The following is a 15,678-nucleotide window of genomic DNA, read 5'->3' as shown; positions in this document are numbered from 1 at the left end:
TCCTTCCGGGGCCTGGGCCAGGTCTGTAGGCCGGCGCCGAGCGCGGATCGTCGCACTCCGCTGCTCGCCTACCCAAGGCCGCTCCGGACCCGGACAGTCGCTTCCGGCGCCGCTCTGCGCAGGCGCTGCTTTGCTCTGGAAGATGGATGCCTCCGGGGCAGCTGCTTCTCCGGAGGCGAAGGGGAGCCCCCGGCCTCACCCTCACCCCCACCCTCCAGTGTGCCTCCTGGTCCTGGGGATGGCGGGGTCCGGGAAGACGACCTTCGTGCAGGTGAGGCGCGGCGCGGGGGGCGGTGGGGAGCGGCTGTTGCCCCGGGGGCCCGGGCCGGGCTGGCGGGCCCGCGCCGGTGGGCCACCTCCGCCTTGTCTACCGGTGCTCTCTCCCGCAGAGGCTCACGGGATACCTGCACGGCCTGGGTTCGCCGCCCTACGTGATCAACCTGGACCCCGCGGTGCACGAGGTCCCCTTCCCGGCCAACATCGGTGAGTCGGGCCCCCCCAGAAGCCGCGTGTCCGCGAGCCCCCAGAGCCCCCACGCAGCCGCCCCGCGCCCCGCGCCCCGCTTTGCTCGACGCCGTTTGCCAAGATTTGGGAACTTGAGGGGACAAAAGGGCCTTTTCCAACAGGCAGGAAGCGTTCTGTGGAGGGCCAGCCGCTCCGCCGGCCCGGGGCTTCAGAGGGACAAAGGAGCGGGCCCCTGAGGGGGGAACTACCTGGAGAAAAGGTGGACAAGGAAGCTCTGGGCAGGATAAATAGGAACCGGAGAAGAAGAAACGCTGACGGAGTCTAAGAGGCTCAAGTTGTTCTTAGAGTTAGAAGAGGCCTGGGATGGGGGCCATTACTGTTCTGTTCCGTGAATGGTAATGCTGGATACTTGTTGATTAGATCATTCATCAGTTAAATCAGTCATTCGTTTTATATGGGAAGCCTGAACGCTAACTCTCTACTCAGTTAGGAATCCGCCCCTGTTTATAGCACTTCATTCTGTTTTTGTACGGCTTCGTTGTTTCCCTTTAGAGAATTTCATCTTTTTTGTAGACAATGACTTACTTTTCCTACTTTAAATCTGTGATCCTAAGTTACTGACTTCTAGTGTCACTTAGATATGTTGTATTTTAGAGCTTCCTGATTCTAGAGTCGTTCTTTTATTCTACTTCTGACTCTTTTTTTTTTGCAAGGCAAATGGGGTTAAGTGGCTTGCCCAAGGCCACACAAGTAGGTAATTAAGTGTCAGAGGTCAGATTTGAACCCAGATCCTCCTGACTCCAGGGCCATTGCTCTATCCACTGTGCCACCTAGCTGCCCCAACTTCTGACTCTTTAGGTTACCTTAAATCATATTGTCTTTAGCCATAAGATGCTTATAAATTGCGGGAGTCTATAAGTTTAGATACTAATTTTGGTTTGCTACAGTATGAAGATTTGGACAGAAAGGTTTTCATTCTCTGTATCAAAACAATTCATTTAATCAAATATTTTTTAAAATGATTTGCTAGGAGATGGGCTTTGGGTACTTTCTAACTGAATGACCATGGGCAAATCAGGTAACCTCTCTGATACAGTTTCTTCATCTATAAAATGAGGGTATTGAACCGCTAAGGTTCCTTAAGGAGAAATGACCTAATAATCAGAGTTTGTCTAGAAGTAGGTTTGCAGGTGGATACTATGTGACCAATTCACTCATCAGGAATTTTGAGGATGAGTTTAATATGAGATAAGTTTGAGGTTCCTTTCAGCTTTGTGTGGGATGTGGCTTTTGCTGTGGGAGGAGGTATATGGTTTATCTTTTGGAAAGTATAGTTTGAAATGGTATGAGTAAGTCATTCTTTATTGATATCCCTCCTTTATGATCTGAGTTACTTGAGGGGAGGGATTTTCTGGCCACCTAGGCACTTATTGAATATTGACTTAGGACCATTCCTGACCCAGTTAATATGCTACATCTTCAGGAAGTCTTACCCTTTTCCCCATCTTCTCCCCACCCTCATTCAACCTGAAAATCTTATCTCCTTCCTTGTATTACTTATAGACCTTTGGGTAGACCTTTTGTCCTACCACATTTTACATGTCATCATGCTGGTGTTTGTGTGTATGTGTGTCAACCCCCTTAGGTTATGACTACTTAAGAACAAGGTTATCTCAGTAATTTTACAGTGCCTTCATTTATTAAGAAAACATTTAATAAATTGTTGCTGAATTGAATTGATATCTTCATTACTTAGAGGTAATTGGGAAGGTGTGGAGCAGAATGAAACTTAAAACTTATTTCTGGGGCGGCTAGGTGGCGCAGTGGATAAAGCACCGGCCCTGGAGTCAGGAGTACCTGGGTTCAAATCCGGTCTCAGACACTTAATAATTAGCTAGCTGTGTGGCCTTGGGCAAGCCACTTAACCCCATTTGCCTTGCAAAAACCTAATCCCCCCCAAAAAAACCCCCCTTATTTTTGTGTGTCATGTTCATATTTGGATGATGTGCCTTTGAATGATGGCCCCCAAGGAAAAATTATGTTTATTTCCTGACTCCTCCAGCTCACTATTTTATAAAATCATCAGTACTATATAGCTGGAATCCAAGTGTAACTATCCTGTGAGCTTCCAGGTTACTGTATGAACCACCTTGATGGTTATACCTTTTTATCTAATGAGGTGTCTGACTGCTTAGAGGGGGAATAATGTCATTAAGGGTTAATAGGCTTAAATTTATTTTCCCTTTATGTTACACTGTTTCTCTAACCATTCTGTTTCCACATTCTTACTTTCTGATGTGGAACACATAGGAGACAGATAGAAAGACAAATTCTGATGGTGAGGAAGAAATTCTTCACTTAAAAGGAAATAGAAATTACTCATTGCTCAATTCTTTTAGGTTTTTGCAAGGCAAATGGGGTTAAGTGGCTTGCCCAAGGCCACACAGCTAGGTAATTATTAAGTGTCTGAGACCGGATTTGAACCCAGGTACTCCTGACTCCAGGGCCAGTGCTTTATCCACTGCGCCACCTAGCCGCCCCCATTGCTCAGTTCTTTTAAGACTATTGATATAATGTCTCATAAATCTCATCCAGGACTGATTTTGGTCACGTAGAGTCCCAAATGTTAGTCTCATTATTAATATTATTATTATTATTATTTTTTTTAGATATTCGGGACACAGTGAAATATAAGGAAGTCATGAAACAGTATCCTTTTCTATATTTACTAGTGTTTTTCCTAACTCCTGTTTGTTTTTTTTCTGGCTAGGTTTATAAAATTAGAAGACTTTGCAGTGTAGTTCATACTTTTTGACAAATACTAGCCTAATCACGTGATTACCATGATGTAATTAGTTTTTTAAAGGAGAAAAATGGAGGATAAATCTGGGAAAGATATGCTAACCTAGAAACCTTTTCTAAATGGTTTCAACCTCCTTGACATAAACCCAGATTTATAATAAATTACAAAATGAACTGATAAAATTTGGAAGATTTTTAGAAGTCCTTTCATTTCTCCTATGCTTCAATGTGAAATGAGAACTGAAAGAAGAGCTTGTACCATTGATTTATCACATTGTACTTTTGTAAGCAGGTTTAGCTTTTGTTAATCTGTTAATTTGGGATAGGTTTACAGTTTTTCAAAGCCTAGTTGTGTTATGTTAATATCAGAGTGATCTTTGCATTAGTGATAATACTAGCTTTGAAATCTATTAGATTGCTCTTAAATATTTGAATTTCTGAACTGTGCATAGATATGGACTTGGACCCAATGGTGGCATAGTGACCTCCCTTAATCTCTTTGCTACCAGGTTTGATCAGGTATGTATATCTTCCCTTCTGTAGTACTATAAAATTGTGGATTTTATATGTATGTTTGATCACTTTATGAGGAAAGCTCTGGATAAATGTGAATATATATGTAGGAAATGTCAGCACAGAAGCTATTTTAGTTAGGATGCCATAACTGAGTAAAGCTGCAAGGAAAGAGTAGTAGAGTCATAAGAACTTTGGAATCAAGAGTCAGGTTTAGTTCTAATACCACCTTTCCCTCTTTCTAGCAGTGTAGTCTTACGTAAGTCATTTAGTCTTTCTGTGTTTGTTTGCTTAGCTATAAAATAATAATAATAATTTATAAAATCTATCCTTAATATTTGATAAGGATTATAAAATATAAGTGAAGAATACCTTGGAAAAAAGACTGAAGTATGAAACATAAATTATTGTTATTATTTCACAATTAATAATATAACCAGAAAACTAGAAGGGATCTATTTCTTATCTGTTAACTGACTTGCATTCTGATCTTTCTTTGGGGGACATATTATGGATGGAGGATAAATTTTTATTAATATAAATTATAATTCTTTAAACCATTTAACCTTTTTTATATCACTTTCTACTGAAAATCTTGACAACTTTATTATCCCTAATCTATTAATCTGTCATTGTTTCAAGTGAAGATTTTTATTATCTCTATTATAGTTGGTAATAGAAGACTCAGAACTTGACCAAAGTCAGTCTTGGATGAGATGTATGATCTGGGTTTTTTTAGTTTTAACCCCAGATTATTGTATTACACCCTTACCATGTTGCTGCTTTATAGTAGCAGACTAGATTGAGCTCTAGATTCCTGTCAAGTAGGTCAGAGTTTATACTTTTCTTCCTTAAGGATATGATTTCTCTCTCATCCCATTCACCTTAGATCAGTGTATACCATGGAAGCAATATAAAGACTTATAGACTGCCTTGGGGGAAGGGAAGCAAGATTGGGGGAAAATTATAAAACTCAAAATAAATAAAATCTTTTATTTAAAAAAATTAAAAAATAAAAAAAGGTCAGAGTTTAAAACCTGCCTTGGCTACTAGCTGTGTGTTTCAGGTAGTTAACCTCTCTCAACTTAGTTTCCTCATCTGTAAAATGGGGCTGGCAATATTCCCTAGCTCACAGAATTGTTGTAAGAATCAGATGAGCTAATGTATGTAAAACATTTTGCATACTTTCAAGTGCTATTTTAAATATTGGCTGTTGATCTTATTTAAATATTGATCTTTAGGAAGCATGGTATAGAGAAAAGAGCTTTTGGGTGAATGTTAAACCTAGCTTTAAGTCTTGCTTTAGATATTGTGTGACTGTGGGTAAATCATTTCACTTTTTGAGCCTCAGAATCCTTTATTAGAGTTTAGGTTTGTGGATGAGTGCCAAATAAGACAGCATATTGAAACCACTTTCTAAACCTGAAAATGTTATTTTTTTTCAAAGTCAGTTGAATCTGTGCATGATTTTATTATGAGGAGGACCTGAAATAGGAGAAGTGTTCCTATTCCCATTTAGCACCTCTCATACATAGCACCCTGAAATAAATCACATACTTTCCAACTTTGAATCTTCTTGTGTGCTTTTTGCTATCATGGGCAAGTTTCTGACCCATAAATGTCCCTAATATCTTCAAGAACCATTTCTCTTTTCTTCTAGGTCATGAAGTTTATTGAGAAGTCCCAGAACATGTCCCAGTGAGTAACTTTACATTAATATATTTTACACACACACACACACACACACACACACACACACACACACACACACACACTATACTGAGCATTATGTAACATACAAAAGAAAGCTATGGTTTGGTTCCTGCCTTTCCTTTTGAGGCAAATAAGAGTTAATATATGAAAGAAATAGAAATGAATAATTAGGGAGCTGCATAAAACCAAATTCAGTCAACTGTTAGACTGAATATTCTCAGGTTATTCCTAAGACCTTTAAGAGTCTCTAGGTCGCTAATGAGAAGAAAGTCTGGCTTAAGTCATTTGCCTTCCAAGTCTACTCTTAGGAAGTCTACCCTCCCTGCCTTCTGAGCACTATTATTTCCTGGTTTTTTCTCTTATTGGTCTTTTTTTGAAGCAAATAAAACTCAGAGAATGCTAATTATATTAAGGACTTTCTGGGTGATAATTTTGCTCAGAAAGGGGAGGGTGAAAGTTTTATATATTTTTTTAATTGGGAAGCTAGTTGGCGTAGTGAATAGAGCATCAGCCCTAGAGTTAGGAGGACCTGAGTTAAAATCTGGCCTTACCTACTTAATAATTATTTAGCTGTGTGACCTTGGGCAAGTCATTTAACCAGATTACCTTTCATCCAGGGTCATCTCCTATCACTCTGATTCATATCTGGCCACTGGACTCAGATGATTCCAGAGGAGAAAGTGAGGTTGATGACAAAGCACAGCACCCCGTCATTCAATCCAATTCGTTTGCTTATTATGACCTCAGCTCCCTGATATCATGGTCTTCTTCTTCATTGATGAAGGATAAGCATCATCATCATCATCATAGGCATATCTCCAGTATTTATCTGACCTAGGAGAACTAATGGTCTAAACCAGTGTTATCAAGCTTAAATAGAAATGGAATATTGACTTTAAAAACCACAAATTAACATTATGTTTTGTTACATTTCTCCATTGAGAGATTTGTAGCAGGTTGGGAGTTTACCACCTCTGGTCTAAAGGACTGTTCAAATTTGCTGTTTAAATAGTGTCCTTGGTATTGAATATTGGAACTCCAGGAGGAAAATAGAGTTTAAACTCAGTTGTATCTTTCCAATCTCTACTCCTGACTTGAGATTCAGAGGCATTAACTAAAGAAAATAAAAGGCACTAACATAGAAAGTACAGTCATAGTTGGCATATTAACACTTGGCTATAAAGTTATTTCTAAATATTATTCTTGCTTTTCTGATCACTTAGAGATTAACCAGTTCTAAGATGTTAACTCTGGATATGTATGGCATAGAACATTCAGCAGCCTCTGATTTCTTTTTTGTTTTTCTTTTAAATTTTGTTTGAAGAGTTTGCTTATCTCCATGAAATCTCTTTTTTATGGACCCTAGTTTAATTCACTCTCTCAAACAACCATTTCCAATGACAATGAATTTTTACATTGTTGCCCTATATTTGTGAAAGAATCTATTATATTTAGATACTTAGAAATTTTATCTGTGTCCGATTACAGACACAAAGGTAACTTTGAGAGTATGTATGTATGTATTTGCAAGGCAATGGGGTTAAGCCCAAGGTCACAGAACTAAATAATTATTAAGCATCTGAGGCTGGATTTGAACTTAGGTCCTCCTGACTCTGGGGCTGATTCTCTATCTACTGTGTCACCTAACCGCCCCATAAAATATGTTTTTATATTTTTAGTGAAGTAGTTGGGATTATTAATCCATAATAGGAAAACAAAGACAAACACAGCTTTGGAATTATATTAAATTGTTGGGTTTCAGATTTTAGGAGTCAACAATATTGTGGTATTGAATATCTTAGTATTTTTAGTTTTTGTAAATCCTTCATCCAGAATATCTTATTACATAGTTGTAGTTATTATTTATTTGCCCTTAAAACAGGTACGTCTTGATTGATACACCTGGACAAATTGAGGTGTTCACTTGGTCAGCTTCTGGTACAATTATCACTGAAGCCCTGGTAAGTCTTGTTTTTCCCTGTGACTGAGAGATTAGATTGTTGGAGAGTGATTAAAGTGAGAAACCCCTATTTTAATATCATTTAAAAAAAAATTGGGCTCTTATTTACCAGACACTGTTAAGGAAGGAAGATAGAAAAACAAGAATCCTTGCCCAAGTTGTCTTGGGGGGAGGGTGGAATAGAGCATATACACAGATGAATTAGTTAAAGAATTTTGAGAAAGAAGATCACTAAAATCTTTATTTGGGGGGGGCAGAATATCAAGGGGAGCTTCATGGAGGAGATGGCACTTGAGCTGAGTTTCATGAGTTCCCATCTCTTTTAAACATGGGATCAAGAGCAGGACATCTTTTGCTTGGAAAGGTAGCAGAGTCATTTGGGATAAAGCACTTGCTCCTCACAAGAATTTGATATAACTTGTTTCTTTAGGCTTCCTCATTTCCAACAATTGTTATTTATGTAATGGATACATCTAGAAGCACCAACCCTGTTACCTTCATGTCCAACATGTTGTATGCATGCAGGTAAGACTTCTTGGGAGGCACATCCCATTGCCTTTCCATTTTAATCTTTTTGTTGATTTTAAGATTCTTTGTTGAAGCTTCTTGTCCCCAGGAATTCCCTCACTTGAGTTCACTTGAACTCCCCAACTTCGTGATTGTATAAAAGGTAGGGCCTCATCTTGCTCATCATAAAGAGAGTTTGAACAAGGATCTTTTGAACAGTTTCACTCCATTAAATGGGATGTGATCAAAACAGATGCTTCCTTTGGGTCTGAGGGCTGTTATATTATCACAGTAATAGGTGAATTTGCAAAGTTAATAATAGTGGCAACAGGACATAGCCATTGCTCTGACTGAATACAAGTAGAGACATTAGAAAGGGAAAGGCTAAAACCAGAATGAATGTTAAATATCTAGAGAAATTGTGTTTGATGGCTTTTGGGACTATCACTTAAAGTGATGAACCCTCTTATACAGGTGTAGCAAGTCAAATTGGTTGATGTAGAAACTTTGTTTACTAGACAGAATAGAGTTTTTAAAAAACGAATGCTGTCTTCTCTATTTCATAGCCTCTTTCCAATGAGCCTCACTCCACTTCCAACCCTATCTACCACCCTCGTGCTTCTCTTTTAGTCCTCATTAATCTGAACTAGCAAACCTAGCAACTGCCTCTGACAATGAATGGCATTTAGTATGCCCTTGTGAAATGCTTTTTTGATTGTTTAAATGCAACATTCTGCAGACATAGTTTTACTAAGAGGAGGAAAGTATATTAAGTCATTACTCTGCTTCAGTCAATATTGTTCAATCTATCTGTGATGTTTTCACCTTTACTAGGTATGTAAAATAACTTCTTGATAGGAGCAGTAACTAATAACTTTGTATTCAGTTGCAATTTAACAACATTAAAATCTGTCATTACCAATATTTTGAGGTGTACAAAAAGGGTTTTTATTGTTTTTGTGTTGGAGGGAGTTGATTTTCCTCCTGGAAGGGGTATCATTCTGAACTAACAATAGTACTTTGATGCTGATCATTTGCTTCACTTTGCCTGGATGTTACATATTATTACTGTTGCTTGCTTCTTTTTTCAGTATCCTGTATAAAACCAAGTTACCTTTCATTGTGGTCATGAACAAGGTAGGTGACCTTCAGCATCATGTGGATTCTCTACTGGACTGAGAGGAAGTAAGTGTGGACTGTAGGCCCAACCTTCCTACTATTTGTGTGACCTTGGACAAATTATTTAATTTCTTTGGGCTTCAGTCCCCTCATATGGTAGAAGACTAGGTGATTTCCAAAGCCCTGTCAGACTGTAAAAATTAATGTTGATGTTTGGTGTCTAAATTGTCATGAGTCGTCTTCTTTTTTTTCAGTGTTTTCTTGTGGGAAAATTTGGTGGGTGAGGAAAATTGCTGTAGGTGAGAGAGTGCTGTAGATGCCCTCTATTTTTCCAGAAGAGAATAGGCTATAAAAAAAATCTCTCTATCAGTCTCTTTAAGCAGTCCATCATAGGATGACTGAACATATTCATATTAGAGAAGAGGAACTACTGTTTGTGATAAAATACTCCCATGTAGATAGGATAGGTAGAGAGATTCAAGAACTTACTTGATTAGAGATTAGAATCATCTTTGTTTTTTTGTTTGGAGTTTTTTTGCAAGGCTTTGGGGTTAAGTGACTTGCCCCTTGGTAGTTATTAAGTGTCTGAGGCTGACTTTGTTTTTTTCAATTCATATTTTATTTCTACAAATGCATGTTATGAAAGTTTTTCAACATTCATACATATGCATATGTATTCGTTTAAGTTACAGAATTTCCTTCCATCCTCCCTTCCCATTCCCCCTTCCCTCAGCGGCAAATAGGTTAACATTGTGCATATATATTTGTGTTTATAGATTAAGTCATTTTCTGTATGAGGAACTGGGATTGAGGGAAAGAGATATGTAAGAGATTTTTTTTTATAAAGTGTTAATCAGATTCTGAAGGATTTTTTAATTTTTTTTTTTTTAGTTTGGTTTGGTTTGCTTTTTCTTCCTCAGGATGGGGATAGCATTTTCCATAGTCTGTCTAATATTGTTGTCCTACCTCTCTGAACTGCTGAAAGGAGCTGCTTCCATCAAGGTTGATCGTCTCACAGTGCTGTTGTTAATGTGTACATAAGTTCTCTTGGTTCTGAGGCTGGATGTGAACTCAGGTCCTCCTGACTCCTGGGCTGTTGCTCTATCCACTGCACCACCTAGCTGCTCTCTGATATAATTTTTAAACTTTTGTCTTGTTAGATAAAGTGATTGCTAAGACAGTTGGAAATGTTAGTATTTGTATTGTTAATTTCTTGGCTCTTATGTCATTTATGGCTGTCCTTCTATTATATCTTCTAATTGAGGCAAAAAATAAATACAATTTAAAAGGTAAAGTATATCATATTTGCATACAATAAGTACTCAGAAAAAGGAAGAGATCATTTTAGCTTGGATTATCTAAAGAGAGCAAAAATTTATTTAAAGATCCTGTTTTCTTTTTGGGAATTATATTGACAAAAGAGTTGAGATCAGAGTTTGAGTGTTAAGGAATGGATGTGATATAAGGACAAAGTACATTATTTCATTCTTGGTAGAATGCACTATGATAAGGAGCAAGGAATGCAAGGGACTTTTTGTGTTGACTAGAATGAGTGAGATTTGGAAATGAGTGGAAACTTGGAAGGATACATAAAGGAATAGAAGTTGCTTTGAGGCCATTTATGAGGGTCCTTGAATATCAGGGACATGTTTGTGCTTGATCCTGTAGAAAGCAGGGATCTTTTAAAAATGGTTGAGCATAAAGTAAGCCTTTTGAGGTTTTTGATCTGGGAGGTGATTGAATGAATGAAAGAATTTATTAAGCACTTTCCATGTGCCAGAAATTATGTTGAATTTTGGGAAAATGAAGACAAGGACCCTCAAGGAGCTTTCACTTAAGTAGGGAAAGACACAAGATAGGAGGGAATGGTGAACAGGGGAGTCACTGAGACAGCAAGAATATCAGAAAGAATTAGAGTATTCATATAATTACCCTTTCCAGAATGAGTTGAGGGAAAGGGCTTTTAGGAGGTCTGTCTCTGGCTAGAAATGCTGAAGGACTCACCCAACCTCCTAGTGAGGGGATGAAGTACTTGGGTATAGAGGTAAATGTACATCTTTACAGGTCTATTTTCATGACAGAGAGTCAGGGATCTGGTCTTTATATTTAATTAAAAAAAATTTTTTTAAAATGAAAGCTCAGGCTAGAGATTGAAAAGACAATTTCTAGAAATGATTGTGATAATTTGATACTATAGGTCTGTTTGTCCAGGGTGGATTATAGTAGTAGAGAGACAAGAGGTAGGGTGTGCTAATTCTGGTAGCTAAGTTGTGAAGTAATTAATAAAGGCTTGGTCTTAGGGTGGAGGTTGTGAAAATGGACCAGGGATAGATATGAAAAATTTAAAAGAAAAAAACACAGTAGCTTATGACTAAATATCTGAGAAAAGGTAAAGGAGGAGTCTTTTTCTGGAAGAAATATGGAAGTCAGGCAAAATATTTCAATAGACAGTTTAATTCCCTGGCAAAATTTTTAGCCTAATGCTTATCATGATATTTAGGTTTAGAATTTTCATTTCCATATATGTTCTTGTCATTTTCCATTTCCCTGTTGTATGAACAGTGAGCTTAATTCTCAAACTCATTCTGTTTTCTGCCTGGTGTAGACTGACATCATTGATCACAGCTTTGCAGTGGAATGGATGCAGGATTTTGAGACCTTCCAGGATGCCTTAAATCAAGAAACTACATATGTCAGTAATCTGACTCGTTCTATGAGTCTGGTGTTGGATGAGTTTTATAGTTCACTCAGGGTAAGTTTCACCTCCACTTTCATCTTTGAAATGACCAGGATTTTTCAGTAAAGGGCTATCTTCGATTTAAGTCTTGGATAGAAGAGAGCAAAAACTTCAGTGGTTTAGCTGCTTTCTTTGACTGAAGTCAAGTAAATAGGCATAGATTACTTTGAAAAAGATTAGTTGTAAGCTAAATTCTTGCTTTTATTCTTTGTTAAATAAAACTTAAAAAGAGGACATTATTTAACATTTTATAGTGGGAAACATATAAGAATACAATATGCAGCTTAAAACAAAATTTGAAGGAATATAAACTTATTGCTGTTCAATATACTCAGCTGTTTTTGTCAGCTGCTTAACTAAACCTTGACTTTACAATATACTTTAAGGAAGACTTAAACTTTGCACTCAAAATGTTACCTTGGATTTTATCATCTCACTGACACGGAGTAAATGTATGAAATTTTTCTCTAACCTTTCAAATAGCCATCCTGATCAATCAGTGAAAAAAACAGAATAAAGCTTAAACAGATTAAGTGAAGACAGATAAAAATGAAACAGGACCTGCCTTTAAGAAGCTTAGGTTCTCTCAGGGAGGCAACATAGCATGTAAAGGAAAATAGAAAATAAATTCAAAGTGGTTTTTTTTTTTAAAGATAAAAGATACTAGCAGCTGAGGGAATAAGGAAAATCTTTATGCAAAAGGTAGTGCTTGAATTGAATATTAGAGAACTTAAGGGACTACTAGTGATTGTGAGAGTCAGAGATGAGGAGGAAAGTGCCTTCCCAGTATTGGGGATAGTCATTACAGAGACCTAGATAGGAGATGTAGTGCCCTGTTTGTGGAACAGTAGGCTAGTTTGGACTGTGGAGCTTTTTGGGGGGGGGGGTGCTAATGTATTATAGGACTTGAAAGGGAAGTGGCAGCCAGGTTGTTGAAGGGCTTACTTGATCTTAGAAGTAATTGACAGCCATATAATTTGATAATTAATTAAAGGCAGTGGATAGAACATTGGACCTGAAATCAGGAAGATCTGAGTTAGCATTTGATTTCAGACATTTTCTGGCTGTTCGATCCTGTTCAACTTATTTAACCTCTTTCTAACCTCTGTCAGCTATGAAATGGGTATGATAAAGTATCTGTCTGCCAGGATTGTTGTGAAGCTCAACTGAGATGGTTGCTTTAAAACTCTTAGTACATCAGGGGCATTAATAAATGCTTGTTTACTTCCTTTCCCTCCCTCCTCCTTCCCAGTGGAGTTTGAGTTGAGAATGATATGGTCGGTCATATACTAAGATTACCTTGAAGGTAATCTTATGAAAGATTTCAAGGGAAGACTCCAATAATAAAATATTCCAGGCTTTGGGCTACTTGTAAATTTCACTTCCTAACTCTGCTTCTTTCTTGCTTTTCCCTCGTAGACAAAGAACAAAAACATGCAACTTGTTTGATTTTATTTACTGAAAAATATTTTGAAAATATTTTTACCTTTTATCAGCTAGATTTGCAGTTTTTATCCTTCTCTATCCTGGGAGGGAAGAATGTAATTTCCCCATTTATATCTTCTTGGTACAGCAAATCCCTGTTGAGTCACAGTCAGAACTAGATAATTTTTAATTTTTGTGTCACTATTGTTTAATGCAGTGCTTTGTTCATAATCATTTAATAAATGTTAAATTCATTAATAACTTAAATAACATTGACAGATATTTCTTTCTATAAATATGATTAAGTATCTATAAGTACAAGGTAATGAAGGTAGTATATTTCCTGGGGGAAATACACTGACTACAAGATAGGATACAACTCTGTCAAGGAGCATAAAATCTAGGCATGTAAAGTTCTATAAAAGAGGAACAGAATATTATTAGAATTTTTAGGAGGGAGTGATTGCTTTCTGGTAGTCTTGGATGGGGAGGGGAATCAGAAAACCTGATTTAGGCAATTGTATGTCACCTGGTCTTGATAGACAGATATGTTGAGTGAAGGGATGGCAGTGAGGAGGAGTACAGCTGGTGGATTGCAATAATAATTTGTGAAAAGAAGTGATGTTAAGTCAGAAATGTTTCTATTCACTTCCAATTCTTTTTGTTCTCTCACTTCTGAATTCCTGGAAATGCTTTTGTGCCAAACTGCTGTGTATATGCGGGTTTTTTTTAAACTTTTCAACTTTAGGTTTTTTTAAAGGGAACAAACCTCTTTCCCTTGAACACTAAAACAAAATCAAACAAAAAATTCTATTTGAATAAAACAGAACAAAGAAATTTTTTAAAAAAATTTGTAACTTAAAAAAATTATCAAGGATTTGTTTCTCCCTCCCAATTACCTGTTTCCTCTCCCCCATGGGAAAAATAAAAACAAAATCCTTATAACAGATATACATATCAAGCAAAACAAATTCTCCTGTTGACTCTGTTTAAAAATGTGTATCTAACTCTGCATTTTGAGACCATTTCCTCTCAGGAAGGAAAGCCCACTTTTCATCATTAATTGTTTAAAATCATTGTTGCTTATTTCATTGATCAGAATTCTCAAGTCTTTCAAAATGAGAAGATCTAGTTTTAAAAGCTGAGTTTTTCAGTGATTTCAGTTTTTTTACTCATAGGATTCTGGGATATATTTGGCAGGTGGTGGGGGTGTCTGCTGTCCTGGGCACAGGCTTAGAAGAACTTTTTGTGCAAATCACTAGTGCCAAAGAAGAATATGAAAGGTAGGTAGTGATGGGGGTTTTGACAGTCACATTGGGACCTACATTTCTGGGATGAGGGAGGGTTTTTTTTAAGGCCAGTTACTAATTTTTCTCATTTCATATTGATATTCTAACTCATTTCAGTTTTCTCCATATATGCATTTGATTCATATTATATACATGTACTCCTTCCCCACCCCTATTTACTGGTGACATTTGGCCTTTTTTTACAGAAATAGTTTATTAACGGAAAAGCTTTTATCGTATACTTTTCCTTTTTCCTCCCTGACCCCTTCCTCTGATATACTTCCCTTTGTCTGCTTCTGATCTCACTTGGCACCTTCATCTTTAGTTACTTTAGTTGTACTTGGACCCCTATAGCTGCCAGGCATATTGTTGATTCTTTAGGCAAGGATTTTATCTCATCCAACTTGCTTGATATTGTCCAGGGGCATGAGAATTCCATGTCAAGATATCTGAACTCAGTAGATAGCCTTCCCTCATCTTAAGCTTACACCAATGTTCACCTCTAAAAGCAAATCTTTTAGGTCATAATTATTTGCACTTCCTAGTTTCCCAGGCATCTGGTTATTCACTATGGAGCTTTGCTCATTCATAGTGATGTTTCCCTGACCTGTTGGGATTCAGCACCCTTAGGTTTAGATGTATCCCTTTATTTAATTCTACCCTTTGGTGATAGGAGTTGGGCTGGTTGGCCTAGTTATTTAAAAAAGAATTTTCTCTTTCTAGGGAATATCGCCCTGAATATGAGCGTCTGAAGACAACACTGGTAAGAAAGACTTGTGTGCCAGAGGTCACAGAATTCTTGGATTTCACAGTATTTTGTGGATGTTTGTTCTTTTCATTTAAATTTGTCCATTTGCCATCTTGTCATAGCTCACAGTTAAGTATCACCTTACAGTTATCAAAGCAGCTTCTTCTCATCCAAGGTCTGGATGGTGCTGAAAGTGTCTGCCCATCTTAGGGGTCGATGGGCTTCACTGCGCTTACAAAGCCACTCCTAGTCTGCGGCTCCACAGCTGGCTCTTCTCTTTCTTGCAAGTTCTGGTTTCTTAAATTCACATTTGAAAACTGGGTTTCTTTTCAATAAATATCTGAGCACCTACTACATGCAAGGCACTATTAGGATTTTAAAGATAAAAATTAACCTGTTC

General features: G+C 37.5%; 1 protein-coding gene across 2 annotated transcripts in view; it reads left to right on the top strand.

Annotated features, from left to right (window-relative positions):
- Window positions 1–75: 75 nt before the first annotated feature.
- The window catches only part of GPN1 (GPN-loop GTPase 1), a 25,395-nt gene continuing 9,792 nt past the window's right edge, over window positions 76–15,678 (top strand). The window contains exons 1-11 of one of the 2 annotated variants that reach the window (XM_074209817.1): window positions 76–271; window positions 390–483; window positions 3,135–3,174; window positions 3,720–3,786; window positions 5,441–5,478; window positions 7,376–7,454; window positions 7,884–7,978; window positions 9,052–9,097; window positions 11,685–11,831; window positions 14,442–14,524; window positions 15,254–15,293. In XM_074209817.1, coding sequence (XP_074065918.1) covers window positions 143–271; window positions 390–483; window positions 3,135–3,174; window positions 3,720–3,786; window positions 5,441–5,478; window positions 7,376–7,454; window positions 7,884–7,978; window positions 9,052–9,097; window positions 11,685–11,831; window positions 14,442–14,524; window positions 15,254–15,293 — 858 coding nt within the window. In that variant the 5' untranslated portion in view covers window positions 76–142. Of the gene's footprint in view, window positions 272–389; window positions 484–594; window positions 861–3,134; window positions 3,175–3,719; window positions 3,787–5,440; window positions 5,479–7,375; window positions 7,455–7,883; window positions 7,979–9,051; window positions 9,098–11,684; window positions 11,832–14,441; window positions 14,525–15,253; window positions 15,294–15,678 lie in introns of those variants that run through there. The other variant, XM_074209818.1, reaches the window with a different exon arrangement.

This window comes from Macrotis lagotis, chromosome 1, assembly GCF_037893015.1.
Source record: "Macrotis lagotis isolate mMagLag1 chromosome 1, bilby.v1.9.chrom.fasta, whole genome shotgun sequence".
Taxonomy (NCBI): Eukaryota; Metazoa; Chordata; class Mammalia; order Peramelemorphia; family Peramelidae; genus Macrotis; species Macrotis lagotis.
This window is presented reverse-complemented; position numbering and strand designations above follow the sequence as displayed.